General features: G+C 33.3%; 1 protein-coding gene across 2 annotated transcripts; it reads left to right on the top strand.

The window, feature by feature from the left end:
- Window positions 1-14,747: 14,747 nt before the first annotated feature.
- Window positions 14,748-18,088, top strand: LOC146956178 (replication factor A protein 1-like). Of its 2 annotated transcripts, XM_085727279.1 has the most exons (12): window positions 14,760-14,864; window positions 14,966-15,059; window positions 15,137-15,364; window positions 15,463-15,730; window positions 15,833-15,929; window positions 16,030-16,151; window positions 16,238-16,322; window positions 16,421-16,705; window positions 16,790-16,907; window positions 17,021-17,209; window positions 17,292-17,414; window positions 17,527-18,088. In XM_085727279.1, the coding sequence occupies exons 3-12, from the start codon at window positions 15,215-15,217 to the stop codon at window positions 17,773-17,775; spliced, it is 1,686 nt and encodes a 561-aa protein (XP_085583405.1). In that variant the 5' UTR covers window positions 14,760-14,864; window positions 14,966-15,059; window positions 15,137-15,214; the 3' UTR covers window positions 17,776-18,088. The 2 variants fall into 2 exon arrangements, with proteins under 2 accessions (XP_085583399.1, XP_085583405.1); XM_085727273.1 differs by having other exon boundaries at window positions 14,748-15,059.
- The last annotated feature ends 1,473 nt before the right edge of the window (window positions 18,089-19,561 follow it).

Here is a 19,561-nt window from a genome sequence, read left to right as displayed (position 1 = left end):
AATGAATTAGTGTAAATACACATGCTTAACGTGGAAGACTTTTTCTTTTTGAGAGGTTAATGTGCAAGACTTGTTTCCTTAATTCAGTACTGTACTCCATCTGCACATTTACTACATACTAGTATATCTTTCTTATTGGTTAATGTGAAAGTTAGGTCCATTTTTTTTTCTTACATCATATGCACGTTTATATTGTTCTTACTTCCTAGCTAGGCATTAAAAGCCGATGACTGCCCAATTTTTATATTTTTTTTGTTTCTTAGAAACCTACTTTTATTCCCTCAGAAATGGAAACCGACTTTCACACTTGTTTTGATATACTTTCCATTCGAATTACATTACGTAGGTACAATGGATTAATAGTCCTACCCTATATCGACCCATTTTGATATTTAATGACAATTTTTAAATAATGATATCAAATATATGCATTTATTTTCCTGTAGACAGTAGCGACATGTATGATGTACCATCCAAAATCACAGGGGGGAGATTTCAAGTAACTACATAAATTCTCCGGCTTTACAATCTTGACATGTGCATTACATAGTTGACATTTACTTATATTTGAGTCCAATAAACCTAGACATTTTTTTTTACTCATAATTGAGGTTCAAGAGAGTATTGTAATTTAAATTTTTCAATGTGATAGAAGTTTACTCCCTCCGTTTCAAAATGAGTTTTCTCATGCATGCGCCTAACGTAATTTCCAATTAACTTATGCAAGTTTGTTTTTTTTTTCTTTTGTTTCATTTTTCTTTTCTATAACTTAGTCTCTAAATATGATGACTTTTAAAGTTGTAGAGAAAAACGATAGAAATGGCGAAAGCAAGACCCTACCTTGTCGTGGTTACCTTGCAGCTTCTGTATGCTGGTATGAACATACTTTCCAAATTAGCACTGGACGATGAGATGAGTTGCTTATTTGTATTCATAACTTACCGCCATCTTATTGCATTCGTAGTAATTGCTCCATTTGCTGCATACTACGAGAGGTATGTAATCAAATTATAATAATTCTCTTATTTATTTATTTATTTGAATCAAACATTAGAATATATATATATATATATATATATATATATATATATATATATATATATATACACACACACACACACACACATACATACTTGAGACTTGTGTATGAGAGCATGCACGTGCGTGCGTGCATGTAGGCATGCATGTGTGACTTATAAAAATAGAGCATATTATATTTATACTTAACACAATTTTGGCCCCAATTTCAACTACATATCCCCTCTCCCATCTTTCTATTCTCTATGCCCATTTTGAACTCTTTCAAGGTATGTATCCCCCTTCCCATCTTCTATCCCCCTTCCCAACTTCAATATCACCCTTCCCACCTCTTGTTGATTTTTGGCTAAGGAAAATCATGACCTTGACAATTCCTATCATATATGTCACTTACCTTCTAGTTTGGGATGATTTCTTATATTATTCCTTTAAAAAAAAATTCTTATATTATTAGAGCTGTAAGGATCAATTTTTTCTTCCCAGGTGTAAACAAATTCGGTCTTTTAGTATTCAGTTTATAGGAATTTTGGCGCATTGCTTTTATATCTGACATCTTTTTTGAGCGCACTAACTTCAATAAAGTGTGGCTAACAATTCTAAGGTGGTTAGGTATTTCCCATGCTCTCTCAAATTAAAGCTTCAATTCACATTCATCAATTTAGTGACTTGTGTTTGTATGATTTGCAACCCCGTAATAATCATATCTTTAGTTATAACTATATTAACCTTGAGTTTATTATTATTTAGCAAATTAAAATTCAGGTTTGGTGATGGCTCAAATCAAAAGGTGAAGGTTTTGAATACAAGTTGAATCAGTGGTGGATTAATCCTCAAATACATGAGCATCCACGTTGTTAGTTAAGGCATAATCAACAATATCTTAAGCATCGTGGAAATCTGAATCGCTTTTGAATTTTGAGATAATTAACAATACATTTTAGAATTGTAAGACATAATAGAAAATTTAATTTTTTTTTGATATTTTATTAATGGATTATAAGAGAATTGCATTTAAATTTTGATATGTTAACAATAAGGAGTCAAGAAAGTGTTAGTAGTAGTAATGAATTAGTGTAAATACACATGCTTAACGTGGAAGACTTTTTCTTTTTGAGAGGTTAATGTGCAAGACTTGTTTCCTTAATTCAGTACTGTACTCCATCTGCACATTTACTACATACTAGTATATCTTTCTTATTGGTTAATGTGAAAGTTAGGTCCATTTTTTTTTCTTACATCATATGCACGTTTATATTGTTCTTACTTCCTAGCTAGGCATTAAAAGCCGATGACTGCCCAATTTTTATATTTTTTTTGTTTCTTAGAAACCTACTTTTATTCCCTCAGGAATGGAAACCGACTTTCACACTTGTTTTGATATACTTTCCATTCGAATTACATTACGTAGGTACAATGGATTAATAGTCCTACCCTATATCGACCCATTTTGATATTTAATGACAATTTTTAAATAATGATATCAAATATATGCATTTATTTTCCTGTAGACAGTAGCGACATGTATGATGTACCATCCAAAATCACAGGGGGGAGATTTCAAGTAACTACATAAATTCTCCGGCTTTACAATCTTGACATGTGCATTACATAGTTGACATTTACTTATATTTGAGTCCAATAAACCTAGACATTTTTTTTTACTCATAATTGAGGTTCAAGAGAGTATTGTAATTTAAATTTTTCAATGTGATAGAAGTTTACTCCCTCCGTTTCAAAATGAGTTTTCTCATGCATGCGCCTAACGTAATTTCCAATTAACTTATGCAAGTTTGTTTTTTTTTTCTTTTGTTTCATTTTTCTTTTCTATAACTTAGTCTCTAAATATGATGACTTTTAAAGTTGTAGAGAAAAACGATAGAAATGGCGAAAGCAAGACCCTACCTTGTCGTGGTTACCTTGCAGCTTCTGTATGCTGGTATGAACATACTTTCCAAATTAGCACTGGACGATGAGATGAGTTGCTTATTTGTATTCATAACTTACCGCCATCTTATTGCATTCGTAGTAATTGCTCCATTTGCTGCATACTACGAGAGGTATGTAATCAAATTATAATAATTCTCTTATTTATTTATTTATTTGAATCAAACATTAGAATATATATATATATATATATATATATACACACACACACACACACACACATACATACTTGAGACTTGTGTATGAGAGCATGCACGTGCGTGCGTGCATGTAGGCATGCATGTGTGACTTATAAAAATAGAGCATATTATATTTATACTTAACACAATTTTGGCCCCAATTTCAACTACATATCCCCTCTCCCATCTTTCTATTCTCTATGCCCATTTTGAACTCTTTCAAGGTATGTATCCCCCTTCCCATCTTCTATCCCCCTTCCCAACTTCAATATCACCCTTCCCACCTCTTGTTGATTTTTGGCTAAGGAAAATCATGACCTTGACAATTCCTATCATATATGTCACTTACCTTCTAGTTTGGGATGATTTCTTATATTATTCCTTTAAAAAAAAATTCTTATATTATTAGAGCTGTAAGGATCAATTTTTTCTTCCCAGGTGTAAACAAATTCGGTCTTTTAGTATTCAGTTTATAGGAATTTTGGCGCATTGCTTTTATATCTGACATCTTTTTTGAGCGCACTAACTTCAATAAAGTGTGGCTAACAATTCTAAGGTGGTTAGGTATTTCCCATGCTCTCTCAAATTAAAGCTTCAATTCACATTCATCAATTTAGTGACTTGTGTTTGTATGATTTGCAACCCCGTAATAATCATATCTTTAGTTATAACTATATTAACCTTGAGTTTATTATTATTTAGCAAATTAAAATTCAGGTTTGGTGATGGCTCAAATCAAAAGGTGAAGGTTTTGAATACAAGTTGAATCAGTGGTGGATTAATCCTCAAATACATGAGCATCCACGTTGTTAGTTAAGGCATAATCAACAATATTAAGCATCGTGGAAATCTGAATCGCTTTTGAATTTTGAGATAATTAACAATACATTTTAGAATTGTAAGACATAATAGAAAATTTAATTTTTTTTGATATTTTATTAATGGATTATAAGAGAATTGCATTTAAATTTTGATATGTTAACAATAAGGAGTCAAGAAAGTGTTAGTAGTAGTAATGAATTAGTGTAAATACACATGCTTAACGTGGAAGACTTTTTCTTTTTGAGAGGTTAATGTGCAAGACTTGTTTCCTTAATTCAGTACTGTACTCCATCTGCACATTTACTACTTACTAGTATATCTTTCTTATTGGTTAATGTGAAAGTTAGGTCCATTTTTTTTTCTTACATCATATGCACGTTTATATTGTTCTTACTTCCTAGCTAGGCATTAAAAGCCGATGACTGCCCAATTTTTATATTTTTTTTGTTTCTTAGAAACCTACTTTTATTCCCTCAGAAATGGAAACCGACTTTCACACTTGTTTTGATATACTTTCCATTCGAATTACATTACGTACGTACAATGGATTAATAGTCCTACCCTATATCGACCCATTTTGATATTTAATGACAATTTTTAAATAATGATATCAAATATGTGCATTTATTTTCCTGTAGACAGTAGCGACATGTATGATGTACCATCCAAAATCACAGGGGGGAGATTTCAAGTAACTACATAAATTCTCCAGCTTTACAATCTTGACATGTGCATTACATAGTTGACATTTACTTATATTTGAGTCCAATAAACCTAGACATTTTTTTTTACTCATAATTGAGGTTCAAGAGAGTATTGTAATTTAATTTTTTCAATGTGATAGAAGTTTACTCCCTCCGTTTCAAAATGAGTTTTCTCATGCATGCGCCTAACGTAATTTCCAATTAACTTATGCAAGTTTGTTTTTTTTTCTTTTGTTTCATTTTTCTTTTCTATAACTTAGTCTCTAAATATGATGACTTTTAAAGTTGTAGAGAAAAACGATAGAAATGGCGAAAGCAAGACCCTACCTTGTCGTGGTTACCTTGCAGCTTCTGTATGCTGGTATGAACATACTTTCCAAATTAGCACTGGACGATGAGATGAGTTGCTTATTTGTATTCATAACTTACCGCCATCTTATTGCATTCGTAGTAATTGCTCCATTTGCTGCATACTACGAGAGGTATGTAATCAAATTATAATAATTCTCTTATTTATTTATTTATTTGAATCAAACATTAGAATATATATATATATATATATATATATATATATAGACACACACATATATACTTGAGACTTGTGTATGAGAGCATGCACGTGCGTGCGTGCATGTAGGCATGCATGTGTGACTTATAAAAATAGAGCATATTATATTTATACTTAACACAATTTTGGCCCCAATTTCAACTACATACCCCCTCTCCCATCTTTCTATTCTCTATGCCCATTTTGAACTCTTTCAAGGTATGTATCCCCCTTCCCATCTTCTATCCCCCTTCCCAACTTCAATATCACCCTTCCCACCTCTTGTTGATCTTTCACTATATTTCCAATGTTTTGGTGACTTAATTGTTAATAGCTTCTAAAATGTTTTTTATGATTCTTAAATTTGTCTTTAATTTTTCTCATGCATGCGCCTAACGTAATTTCCAATTAACTTATGCAAGTTTGTTTTTTTTACTTTTGTTTCATTTTTCTTTTCTATAACTTAGTCTCTAAATATGACGACTTTTAAAGTTGTAGAGAAAAACGATGGAAATGGCGAAAGCAAGACCCAACCTTTTCGTGGTTATCTTGCAGCTTCTGTATGCTGGTATGGACATACTTTCCAAATTAGCACTGGACGATGGGATGAGTACTTATGTATTCATAACTTACCGGCATCTTATTGCATTCGTAGTAATTGCTCCATTTGCAGCATACTATGAGAGGTATGTAATCAAATTATAATAATTCTCTTATTTATATTTTTGAATCAAATATTAGAATATATATATATATATATATATAGGGTTTTCCTAGAAGACATCTTTTATGAAGATGTCTTTTAGCAAGTTATTCTATGAGCATTTGCTAAAAGACACCAACTAATTTTTATGAAGGTGTCTTTTAGCAAAGTTATAACTAAAAAGTGGAAATCACACCTTGATGTGTGGGTTGCTAAAAGACACATTCATGGGTGGCTTCTATATATATATATATATATATATATATATATATATATATATATATATATATATATATATATATATATATATATATGATACATACTTGAGACTTGTGTGTGAGAGCACGCACGCACGTGCGTGCTTGTATGCATGCATGTGTGACTTAAAAAAACAGAGCATATCATATTTATATTTTACACAATTTTGGCCCCACTAATTTCAAATACAATTTTGTCTTATGTATAGTTTCCAATTCCAATGACCTAAGACTAAACCCAATCATTCTCTTCTATCTATATATCCTCTTTCCCATCTGCTTTCTATTCTCTTCGCCCATTTTGAACTCTCTCAAGGTATGTATTCTCTTCTATCTTCCATCCCCCTTCCCATCTTCAATATACAAATTGCAAAAGAAAGATGGCACCTAAATACCAAAACAGCCACAATGAAATTAAAACAACCACATACATACACTCGAAACCCAACATCACAAAACTGCACTCCCGGAAAACTTCAAAAACCCCTTACCTCTTTATATTACGATTTTAACTTGTTGCACTTGTGCCAAAAAAAACAAAACTTGGCATAATCAAGGTGCCCATCATTTGGTTTTTGATGAAGCTAAATGGAATATATTAACACATACTGACTTTCTACCCAACCATTGAAATGCATGGATAGATATCAGAAGCAATCAACAAGAGAGTTTTTTTTTTGGTTACTAACAAGAGAGTTTAGATACACATAAGCACAGACAATGTTTCAAAAAGCGAAAAAAGCTGAAGAAGAAAAAAATGATAGACACTAATCAGGTGACAAACCTCAAATACTATATAGGGGAAGTCCACAAAAAATAAAATCGAAAGCCAGGCGATGTGATACGCTTTCAACCACTAAAAAGACAACAACTTCACTTTATCAAGTAACTCAAATACCGTAGATCCTTATTCTTGAAAATGCGGTAATTTCTTTCCTTCCACACAATCTAATGATAAGATAACCTTAATAAATCTAAAAATTTAGTTAATATGTTTTTCATAATCTTGATTGCATATAAAGTAACTATTCTCCTCGTAAAAAATTGTTTTGTTAATTTATAAAAAAAAGAATTAAATAAAAAATAAAAACATTTATATTTTATTTAGTAATCAATATAACCTCATAGTACTTGTCAAACAATTTAGACAGTTAAAGGGATATTTTATATTGTCGTTTTCCATATTTTATATAGTACATTGTTTGCTACAAGTTACAAACAGTTAATTTGTTTTAAATATCTGTGTTATTAATTAGTCAAATACGTATAATAAAAGGGAGACATCATATACAATTTATTAATTTAAATTGAAAATAATTTTCTTATTAAGTAGCATAGTGATTTCAAATTTATCAAGTAAGATAAAATTTAAAGAATTTAAGACTCGAACCTAAATCATTACATACTTTTACAACTTTCAAAAACTAAAATACTTAATTTTTAGGGTAAATTACACTCACCTCCCTTGAGGTTTTCTTAAATAGCACGAACAGCCCCTCTAGTTTTTAACTAAACACAAACCTCCCTTAATTTTTATTCAAATCTACAAACACCACCTATCATGTAACACTGTTAGTTCTGTGTTAACACAGCTTCATTGTCGAACAAACTCAACGGATTAATGGAAGGATTAAAGGAAATAAAAAAAATATGGAAAAACAATAACAATGAATATCTTCTATATGGTGAAAAATGGATTAATGGAAAGACCTGAAATAAAACCTTAGCTTTTGAGGCGTGAAGTTTGATCCCTAAACGTGATAAATATTCAATTTTAGGATGAAGGAAGCGATTGTAATTCACATCAACATAATAAAGTTGGATGAGCTGCAATAATGGAGTTCTTAACACCATGGAGAGACACTCAAGTAGGGCTGCCATGGTGGTGACAATGAAATCACCAATGTAATAATGGTTCTAAATTTGAGAATGTTATAAATTGATAATTGCAATGTTTATTAAATCAATGGTCAAATTGATAGATTAGAACCCAATTAAAACTGGTATTTTTAGTACATAAAAGATAAAGGAAAAGATAGAAGAAGACTATGGGCCTGTTTGAAACACTTTTTGTTTTTAGTTTTCAAAATATGTTTCAAAGATTAACAACCAAAACACAAATTACATGTTTCAGTTTTTTAGTTCCCAATACTTAAAAAATCAAAACTCTTTTCAAAACTTATATTTTAAAAATAGTTTATCAAACAAGTTTTTAATTTTTAAGTTTTTAAAAACTAGAAAAGAGTTTTTGAAAAGTATTTCAAACCGGCCCTAAGTCAAAGAGGACTTAAGCCATTACTCTACTAGAGAGTATCAAAGGGAGAGAGAGATAGGAGAGACTTCATCATTTTTTTTCATCAATTATTGATCATCATTTCGCTATTTATGCACAATCAAGCTTCCTTTTTTTAGGACCACGGGTCACGTGTCCATTGATCATCATTTCGCTATTTATGCACAATCAAGCTTTGGATCACTGGCCACGTGTCCATTTGTCTCAACCAATTATGTTATGCCAAGTGTATTTCCTTATAGATATTTTGAATCATAACAGCATGTTTCATGTACACAAGGATTTGATCACCTGCACTCAAGGTTCGCTTTCTGTTAGTAATTTACTACTCCAAAATCAAGGGTTTATGGGAGGAATTAGCCGAATTTCCCCGGAATCATATGGCACGCACCAGTGCTGGCACTGTTAATCAAGTGGATTTCAATATTGGTATGAGCTATTCACTTTTACCTTATACTATTTCTTCTTCCACTCCTTGAATATTAGATTCAGGAGCAACCCCTCACATTGTTCATTCAATTCATTCCTATAAGGTGCTTCAAAATAAGTTTGTTACACTTCCAAATACTACCAAAGTCCCTGTTACTGCTATAGGAACAGTTTATCTTACTAATGAGTTTCTTCTTAGTAATGTTCTTTATATACCAGACTTTCATGTAAATTTGATTTCGGTAAGTTCCCTTTTTAGTCATGGAAACTACAAAGTCATTTTTACTAATTCAGGTTTCTTAATTCACGATTCCAAGAGGGACAGAGTGATTGGAAAGGGTGAACTTTAATTCAAACCTCCAATAAATAATGTTTCATCTGTAACATGTAATGTCTCATATACCAATAATTGTAGAGAATATAGCTGTGCTGTTATGGCTGTTTCAACTCCAATTTGGCACGCTAGGTTAGGTCATTTATCAGATCCAAATTTAAAGATTGTTCAAAATAAAATTCCAAGTTTGTTTCCTTTGAATTTTAATTTGAATTCTAAATTTTGTACATTTTCTCCTTTATCAAAATTTCATAGATTACCCTTTATTGCTCATTACAATTATTTTTTATGTGTGGGGACCCTTTAAAACTTCAACTTATAATGGGATGTATTTCTTCGTAACAATTGTCGATGATCATTCACGATTTACATGGCTTCATCTTATGAAGCATAAGTCTGAAGCGACCTCCTTGATCAAAATGTTCTTTAAACATGTTAAAGTTCAATTTAGTGTATCTATAAAAGCCATTAGAACTGACAATGCAAAGGAGTTGCAGTTAAGTTCATTTTTGCAGGATGAAGGTGTTATACATCAGTTTTCATGCCCTCACAGGCCACAACAAAACTTTGTAGTTGACAGAAAGCACCAACATTTGTTGAATGTGGCCAGACCTCTTCTCTTTTGTTCAAAGGTGCCATTAAAATTCTGGGGTGATTGTGTTAGTGTTGCTGTCTATCTAATCAATAGGACCCTGCCATTGGTCTAAACAATACTTCACCTTATGAGATTCTGTATAAAAAGGTACATGATTATGCTTTGCTTAGGGTATTTGGTTGCCTATGCTATGCATCAACTATTCCCTCCCAAAGACATAAGTTTTCTCCTCGTGTCACTGCTTGTATAATGTTGGGATATCCCCCTGGTGTCAAAGGATACAAGTTACTTAACCTTGATACCAAACAAATTTTTGTATCTACCAATGCCAAGTCAAATATTCTATTCAAAATCATGTGTCATACCACTACCTTACCCCTCAATATAAACAATTTATTGGTCAGGTAGCTTCTATTTTTTAACCTACTTTTTACCATCAGGCAGTCACCAAACCTGAACGGAGGAAAGCAATGGCCGAGGAATTAACGGCACTAGAGGCTAATAAAACTTGCGTGATTCAACCACTACTTACTAGAAAAAGAACCATTGGATTTCGCTGGTTGTATAAAGTCGAATACAATGCAGATGGCTCTTTAGATCACCTTGTGGCTCAAGGTTTCACACAACAAGCCGGTGTTGATTTTGTTGATACTTTCTCTCCTGTGGCAAAACTCACCACAGTGAGAATTCTTCTGTCTATAGCTGCCCAAAAACAGTGGCATTTACTTCAACTAGACATCAATAATGCCTTATTGAATCACGATTTAAATGAAGAGGTGTTTATGCAGTTACCTATAGCTGCCCAAGTCACTATATGGTTTTAGACAAGCATCTAGGCAGATATCTTAAATTCAGCTCAACCATCACTCAATTCGGCTTTGTTCAGTTCATTGCAGATCACTCTTTTTTATCCACAGGTTCTGGCAAATATCTGGTAATATTACTCATATATGTTGACAATATAATTTTAGCAGGGCCTAGTAGTGATAGAATTAAGGTTATTCAACTCCTTCTTGAGAAAAATTTCAATTTGAAAGTTCTGGGAGACCTTCATTATTTCCTTGGTTTGGAAATTGTAAAGTCCAACAAGGGAATCCACTTATGTCAACGAAAGTCTACACTTCAATTACTCCAAGACATTGGATTTATTTCAGAAAAAGCAGCTCTAGTGCCTATGGATCCTAACATCAGTTTGAAAGATAAAGATGGGACAGCACTTCCTGACGCGTCTGTGTACAGAAGGCTCCTTGGGAGATTGATGTATCTCAATGAATCTCACTCTCAAGGCCAGATATTACATATGCAGTTAATAGATTAAGCCAGTTTATGCAACATCCTCACACTTCTCATCTACATGCTGTGCATTCTGTGTTGCAGTGCTTGAAGAACTCTCCAGGCTTAGGTATGTATTTCCCTGCTACATCAACTCTAAAAGTCACAGCATTTGCTGATGCAGACTGGGGTAGTTGCAAGGTTAATCGTAAGTCGACCACTTGATATTGTGTGTTCCTTGGTGATTCTTTAGTTGCTTGGAAATCGAAAAAACAACCCACAGCTGCTAGATATTCTGCTGAAGCAGAATACAGGGCTTTAGCATCTCTTACCTTTGAGTTGTTATAGATTTAACAAATTCATCGAACGCTTGAAGTCACAATGAACTCTAAGATGGTTTTTTGTGACAGTATTTCCGCCATTCATTTAGCCAACAGCCCAGATAGTCATGAAAGAACTAAGCATGTTGACATAGACTGCCAATTCATTAGAGAACATGTCAAGTCTCAATTCTTGAAACTAGTACATGTTAAATCTGGACAGCAGCTTGAAGACCCTCTCCCTTACCAAAGCTTTAGCTAAACCTCTATTTAAATTGTTGATATCCAAGTTGGGATTGCTAGATCTTTACCTCCCAACTTGAGGGGGAGTATTACAATATGTACATTTAGCTTCATTTAGTTAGTTATGCCACATATAATAGTTTGTTGAAGGAATTCAACCAACTTAGGCATTGACCCTGATTGTATATATATATGAGCTAAGATGTACTATTATTGAAGTCAGTTGAATGAAAAATAAGAAATCCAAAGAGTTCGTTATTCTCCGTATCATTTTGCTCAATGTAACATTTTCTTACTGCAAGGTTGTGTTATTATGTAAATGAATCTAATTTGCATGTAAACTAAAATACATAAGAAACAATAGGGAAATTAGTAGATCAGCTGCAATTTCGAGAAAGACTGTAACAAGAGGAAAACAGCAACTCCGAGACTCAATCAAGTAAAAACAGAAGAGCCCCAACAAAGAATAAACTAGAAAGGGGGTAGAACAACAAATTCAAACCAAATGTACACACACATGTCATAGTATTCAAACACACAAATAAATAATCAAATACATCTAGGCTTTGTTTCGATAAAAGGCTTAATCAAGCCCTTATAGCATAACAGTAACTGTATAAGTGCTTATGTATAAGTTGTTTCTGTAACAAAAGATAAAATTGTTTTCTTATTAGCTATCAGTTGTTTTTATAAGCTATCATGAAGAACTTATCAAAATAAGTTGAAAACAACTAATGGACAAACAAGTAATTTCATATTAATGCCAATGATTTCTTCTGTTTCGTGTGATTTCCCTTCATAACTTTTGCATGCGTCGGTTTTCTTTCATCTGATGATTTTTATGAGAAACAAAAATCTAGGTTGAATCCATGATTTCTACTTCCATTTGATGATTTTTATGTGAAATTGTTGCTAATTTTGTGCCTGGAAATTTAGGTTGAATTGATCAATTTTAACAAATTTTAATTTCCCACAATTTTACCTAAACCCTAAATTTGAAACTTCATTCAATCAATATGATCCTAATGATTATATACCAATGCTTGGCTCTATATTTTTCGGAAAATGACTTTTCATGTTTTGTGTTTGACCCTTATGACATTGAAGGCAAAGTTTGGATTAGCTCTTGAAGAACTTAACATGAGAACTTTATAAAAATTATGAAATTGGAATCAATGCCAATGTAACTGTGTAGTGTATAATGATTCATTTTGTAATATATGAATTGCTTTGTTTCATATTCTGTTGCAGAATTTTGTTATAAGTAGCACTAATGATCTTTGACAATATGTACATGTTGATTGATATTTTTCTTTTCACCATGTATTTAGTTGTAATACAAATAAAATGTATTGAACTAATTTTGGTAGATCTCTTTCTTAATGGTGCATGCTAAATCTGAACACCTTTCTTGGCTTTGTTTCTATGAACACCTTTCCGTGGATCACTTTCTTGATGGTGCATGGCAATTTTACCTTTATTAATTGATTTTTTGCATGGCTTGTTATAAAATGATTCGGTTGACCAAATTATTGTTCGCCAATCCCTTAATCATCGCTTTCTTGAGCTCTTTCTACTACAATTGTAATTTGTCAACAATTCTATTATGACGCAGTCTTGTTTGTTTTGACATCAATCAATTAGCATTATTAATTCTATATATTCATCTTTTCCATTTTGTTTGATGTTATTTTTACAGTTTGCTATACCTTTTTCAAAATTTTATCTTTTGTTTTCCCCTACTTTATTTTGATATTTGCTGTGTTGGATGGGGTGGATTGCAGCTAATTGATGGATAGGATTTGAGTTTTAATATTTTACTTTCTTAAACAGAGTGAGTTCTTTCAATCTAGTTGCTATTTTTTGGTTTTAATTTGCTAAGTAGATTGATATTTTTTTTATCTAAGATATGTTAATCTTTGTGTGCAGATTTCATATTGGTAGGAGTCACATGGTAACTTTATCTGCAAAGGTACTCATGAGTTCTTTCCAACTTGAATTAGTGACTATCCTCTCTTGTTACCCTTTCTCTTTCCTTTTCATTGCTGGTTTTGAAGTGAGCTTACTTGAGTTTAAACATTAATAGTTATAATAACTACCATCAATGTGTGACTACGTTTTATTAGCAAATTCCATTTTTTTTCCTGCAACTCACATTTTTTTTTTCAACTTTCTTTGTATGCAGGTTATCTGAGAGACTCAAATTGCCTACCTTCTGTTTGAGGCATAAATTGAAGGAGGCTCACTGTTATTTTCGTTTGCCTCTTGAAAAGTTTTGAAGACATGGTTTTGATTCCCCAACAAGTTTCATCGAGTGATAATACATGTTTGCAAGAGTACTATTTTGGGACACACTAATTAATTGATTTGTGTAATTTGAATCAGCAAATGAAAGAAGATTATTGGAGAAAGAATTATCATAGTGTCTCTGATGTTTTCTTAACTGTTGGTTTATTCAATGTCAAGATAATAAATGATCCATTAGCAACTTGAATAATCTAAATTTACTCAATTTTGTTCCAAGAATAAGTGTTTTTAAGAGATATCTATATCATACCAACTCGGGCAACCCTCTGATTGATGAAATCTCCGTATGAGAACTCATCCTAGAAGAGAAATTGGAAGCAAAAGTTGCTCAGTTATTGATACTTCAATTTCACATGTACAACATGGAGAAGAAGCTTCAATACATATGAATTGATGCTCTTTCCATATGAGTTATTGGTTTAATTATTGTCAACCTTCTTCCTTGTGTAATTTCAATATGCTTTGTAGACATTTCGGTAGTAGCTTTAGTTTTAAAAAATGCTTTGTCATTTCACTCATTTTCTATTTAGTTGAATCCTCTTATAATTTTCTGTAGAGTCAAACATGAAGGCATTGGTTGTGGCACATTTTGCTTGGAAATTATTGTAAGAAAGATTACATACCAGAGAAGCTTTTGATAACATGGAAAATCTTATCTTATAACTGATGCTAAGCATGTACACTGTAGCACATAGGAACAAGTTGTACAACTGCATTTACAAAATGGACTGGACTAGGGTCTGATGAATATAAATATACTTATCTATACTTCTTACAAAGCAGAAATGCAAAATTTCGCTGTTCTGTCAACTACCAGCTGAATCCGGCCTTCTCAGCCCTTCGTGGCTTACACGCGGAGGAATTTTTATCCCAGATGGTGAGATAATACTTTTTGTCCTATTTGATTCTGTGTTTACAGCTGTTTTTAGGTCTGTTTGATCTACCAATAGCTCATCAGTCTATATAGTCTGGGTGCAGCTGCTATTTTTTCAAATTTGCTTTGGCCTTTCGCCCCTTTTGCACAGAGATGTGGAAAATTTCCTCTTTGTGTCAGGGTTTCAGTTTCTCTCAGGTAGATAATTTATTTTTGCTGACAAAGGCTTATTTTGGAGATCGGCTTAAATCCTTCATTATTTTGGGTATAAATAGGACCATCCATTGTGCATCGTCCCCCAAATATCAACGCACATCAAAATATCGATTTCTTCTTCTTCAGAGAGATTATAGATGGAAAGGTCATTTGATTCTTTGTCTGAGATTGTTCCTGGAAAAGATGGTTGGAGAATTAAGGTTCGCATTCTCAGAATCTGGGAAGTTCCAACCTTTTTGAGGCCGGATCAGACCAACTCCATTGAGATGGTTCTCATTGATGAGAAGGTATGTTGTCGCTGTATAATTTTTGTTTGTTTTTACTTTGAACTTATTCCATTTTTCTTTCTCATATGAGGTTTTTGGGTGTGTTGTTGTCTTATTAGGGTGCCAAGATCCACGCGAGTATTAGGAAGCAGCTTCTCTACGTTTTCCAGTCCAAATTAATCGAGGGAAAGGTCTACAAGATGTCTTTTTTCTCTGTTGCTCCCAGCGTTGGCTCCTACCGTACTACTCTTCATCCCTACAAGTTAGTGTTCCAGATGAAAACTAAGGTGCAGACATCTGATAGTTTGGTTATCCCTACCTGTGGAGTTTCCCTTAGCAAGATTGCTGATGTTTGTGGCCATGCTGTGGAATATGATTACTTAGTTGGTAATATACAATGTTAATTGTGGAATATAGTATGTTGTTTATGTATGTCATTGATTTGTTTGAAGTTGGTTTTCTGAAAGTTTATATTACCATTTTGTATAGATGTTATTGGAATGATGACTGCTATCTCTCCTGAGAGGGAATATGTCAGGGACGGTAAGGTCACTAAGATGGTAGTTCTTGAATTGACTGATGACAGGTGAGCTCCTCCAATCTTCTATATATGACCTCATTACTCTTTTGTTTTCCAGGTTATTTTGTTGTGTTTAATTTGAATTTATTTCACCTTTGATGCGCAGTGGAAAGTGTGAGGTTGCCCTGTTTGGTGAGTATGTGGATATCCTCACTAAGTTGATGCTGAGTGTTGAGAGTGGATTGCCTGTTTTTTTGATCCAGTTTGCTAAAGTCAAAATTTTTCGTGGTATGCCATTGCCTTTGTTTCTTATGTTGCTTTATATCCATATTTTACTTTTTGTTGTAAGATGTGCTGCAATTTTTATGTTGTAGAGAAAGCATCCCTTCAAAATGTCATGAGCACCACTCGCATATTGTTGAATCCCCCAATTGAAGAATCCAAGCAAATTAGGAAATGGTTTGTGGTTCCCTTTGCGTGTTTAATCTGCGTCGTATGTTTGATTTATGTTAGACATTATATATCCTTATGCCCGATATTACTGGTTTAACATACAGTGTTGCTGTTGATGGTGTGAATCTATCATCTGTTCCTAAACTTCAATCCCGTTCAAGGGCATCTGTCGAGGATGATTTTCTTCGTATGTATCCTAAGAGGAGTTTGTCCCAGCTTAACTCCTCCAACGAGGACGGTTTGTTTATTGTGTGTGCTACTATTGATGGGTTGGTTGATGGGGAGGATTGGTGGTATCCCGCCTGTAAGTGCCATAGGAGTGTCACCCCTGATTCCGGTGCATATTACTGCAAGGATTGCGTGAAGCATGTCTTTAATATGGTTCCAAGGTTGTGAAAGTCAAGCCTGTTTTATATTCCAATTCCAATTGTCTTCATATTCAGTGTATTTTTAAAAATTATTGTTGTTTTCAGGTACAAAGTGAAGCTTGATGTTAGTGATTATTCAAGTGATGCAGTCTTTGTTGTTTTTGATGGTGACATGCAGAATCTGCTTGACATTCCATGCAGTACTCTGGTTTCTCTTTCTAAGGTTTATAGCTATAACTTAATAAAAGGATTGGGATTGTACATTTTTATCATGTTTTTTTTTTAAGGTTTTTCCCAGAGAATTTTTCATCATATGATTATTTATTTATTTTAAAGGCTGAAAATGCTGGATTCTATCCTACCCACTTCAACAAGCTTAAGGGTAGAAAGATGTTGTTCAAGGTTGAGAGATGCACTGGTGTTAGTTTTATGAGTGATGGTTCATTTAGAGTTAAAAGGGTCTGTGAGGAGGCCTCTGTTCTTGAGCAATTTAATCATGTTGATGTTGAGTCCACTCCATTTAAGGTCAATGTTCACATCAATTTTCTTAATGTTTCGCTAGGTGGTTACTTTCATTCCCTGTTTTGATTAATTGTTTGTGGTTTAGGATCCATCCAAGTCACCTGTTTCCGATACCTGTGGGGTTAATCCTGTCTCTGAATGTGCTGAGGAAGCTGATGATGAGGACTTTGTTTCCAGTCTTATCCTAGATCCGGATTCTGTTCTTGAGGTATGTGATAGGGCCGTTAACCAGTTTTTGAATCCTTTGTTATTTCAATCTTCTACATATTTTATTCATTCTATTTAAATTTATTCCTAAAGTTTCTATTTTCTTTAAACAGGATGCTGTCAATGATGTGGAGCATCTCGGTGATGATGTTTACAATTTGGCCAATGAAACTGAGGTTCTGGGTGCGTTCCAGAATGTTTCTGCTGTTGGTGGGGTTTCCATGGCTGATGCAGGCCCTGAGGCCAGCAGTTCCAGGCCCAGGCGTGCAAGTGTTAGGAGGAAGCTGCTCGATGATTATGTCGAGTTGGACTCCGATGACGAGCCTTTGTCCAAGAGATACGGCAAGTCTAAGGTTGCATGATGCGGTTGTGCTCCTCCTGTGTGTTGTTGGATGGTCTTATCGTTTTATGAGTATTGTGTTTGACGTGTAATAAGCTGTTATGGGCAATGTACTGACTTAATAGGTTATTTGTTTGTGTGCTTTTCATTATCTGTTGTTGGCTCTAGGCTATGTGATGTGTAATATTTTGGACTATGGATATGTAACATGTCCCTGAATGTTTCTATTAATTAATGGGTGATTTTGGATTGTTATGTTAGATTCTATCACCCACTCAATGTTTCTATTAATGCAGCTGAATGAATATTTATATATTAAAATAATTTGTCCTGGTTATATTCCCCATTGTTCTGTTTTCTTTATCCACTCTTTTGTTTTCATTTTTGTTATTGTTATTTGTATAAAGCCACTGCATTGTCGACACTTGGTTAACTTACTTAATCTAAACCAATTTTGTCTTCTGACCTATTTAAACTATTGGTTTCTATCTTACCTATTCCTTATTTGTTAGTTTTTTTCCCACGTGCCAATAAATTTTTTAAGTTACATTTTATCTTTTTCCATGTTGTAATTATGATGATTTATCATTGGGTTCAAATTCATATGATATTTAGGTTTTGTTCTAACCTGCCGAAAGTTTAGTTTCCTATTTGAATAAGTTGGAAAATAAAATAGACCCATTCCTTATCCATATATTTAGTATATTTGAAGTATTGATTTGATTTTGGTAATTTAGATAGTTTAGTGATTTGTTTAAATGTTCATGACCATGAAAGTTTAAAAACTGGTTATTTGCCGCTGACATATGAGATAGTTGCAACCCTTGATGCGTGTACAAAATGTGCTTCGTTTGAGCTAATGTTTGAATGTATTTTAGGTACTTTATGCACTTTATTTTATGTACTTTATACGGTGTATTTTGTGGCATTGTTCGAGCTCAGTATTTTGGTGGTGGTGTGTTTAGTATATCTAGCAATGTTGATGGGTTTGTTGTTATTGGGCCTCCAAAATGCTAAGGGTCTTTACAAAAATAAGGGCGGGCTGAACAAATAAAGCAGGTCCACTCTGGTCATGGTCCATTTATTTTTGTTTATGTTATTTTCACATACTTGGGCATATTTTTGAGGATTTTTCTTTCATGTGTCTGCAATCCCTTTTTATGAGATTTCTTCCTTTTTTCTACTCCTGGCAATATTTGTCGATTCACCCAAAGGCTAAATTCATGGTTACTTAAACTTTTTCCTTTTGCTATTTTTGTTTGTTCGGTTTGATTTAGATCAATGTATATGCCTAATTTATGTTATGGTTATAAAATCCACTCGATGAATTGTGTTTTTCGTGGATGTGTTTGCGATCTTCCTTCATGAGATTTGAATCTGTGTGGCGTAGGTTGATTTTCATCCTTTTGGGTCTGATATCATATTTTCTTGGGTGTTGCGGTCATGCATCAGATTGTTGGCTATTTTCAGTGTTAAGGTAAATATATGTATGGTGTTTTCTACTGTCTTCCATTTCTATGTGTTGATATGAGTGTGTTCCTGGTTGACATGTTCCGTTGTTCTTTTTTTTCGAACGGTTTATCTCTGTGTATTGGGTTCTGTTAGATCATGGGTTTTGTGCTACTTGATAATGAGGTAATTTGTTTGGTTTATTTTTCTTCATTCATTTGTTTATTTTTTTCCCTATTTTTAATCAGAATTGGCGAATGATGATTTGAGGACATGGGATCTATGGATCTTTATTTTTGATTGCCTAACCTTGGGTTCTTTCCTATTTTCTCCTCTTTATGTACCTGATGTATGCCTAT

Source organism: Medicago sativa, chromosome 1, assembly GCF_051527215.1.
Source record: "Medicago sativa cultivar Bolivia chromosome 1, Bolivia_mono, whole genome shotgun sequence".
Taxonomy (NCBI): Eukaryota; Viridiplantae; Streptophyta; class Magnoliopsida; order Fabales; family Fabaceae; genus Medicago; species Medicago sativa.
This window is presented reverse-complemented; position numbering and strand designations above follow the sequence as displayed.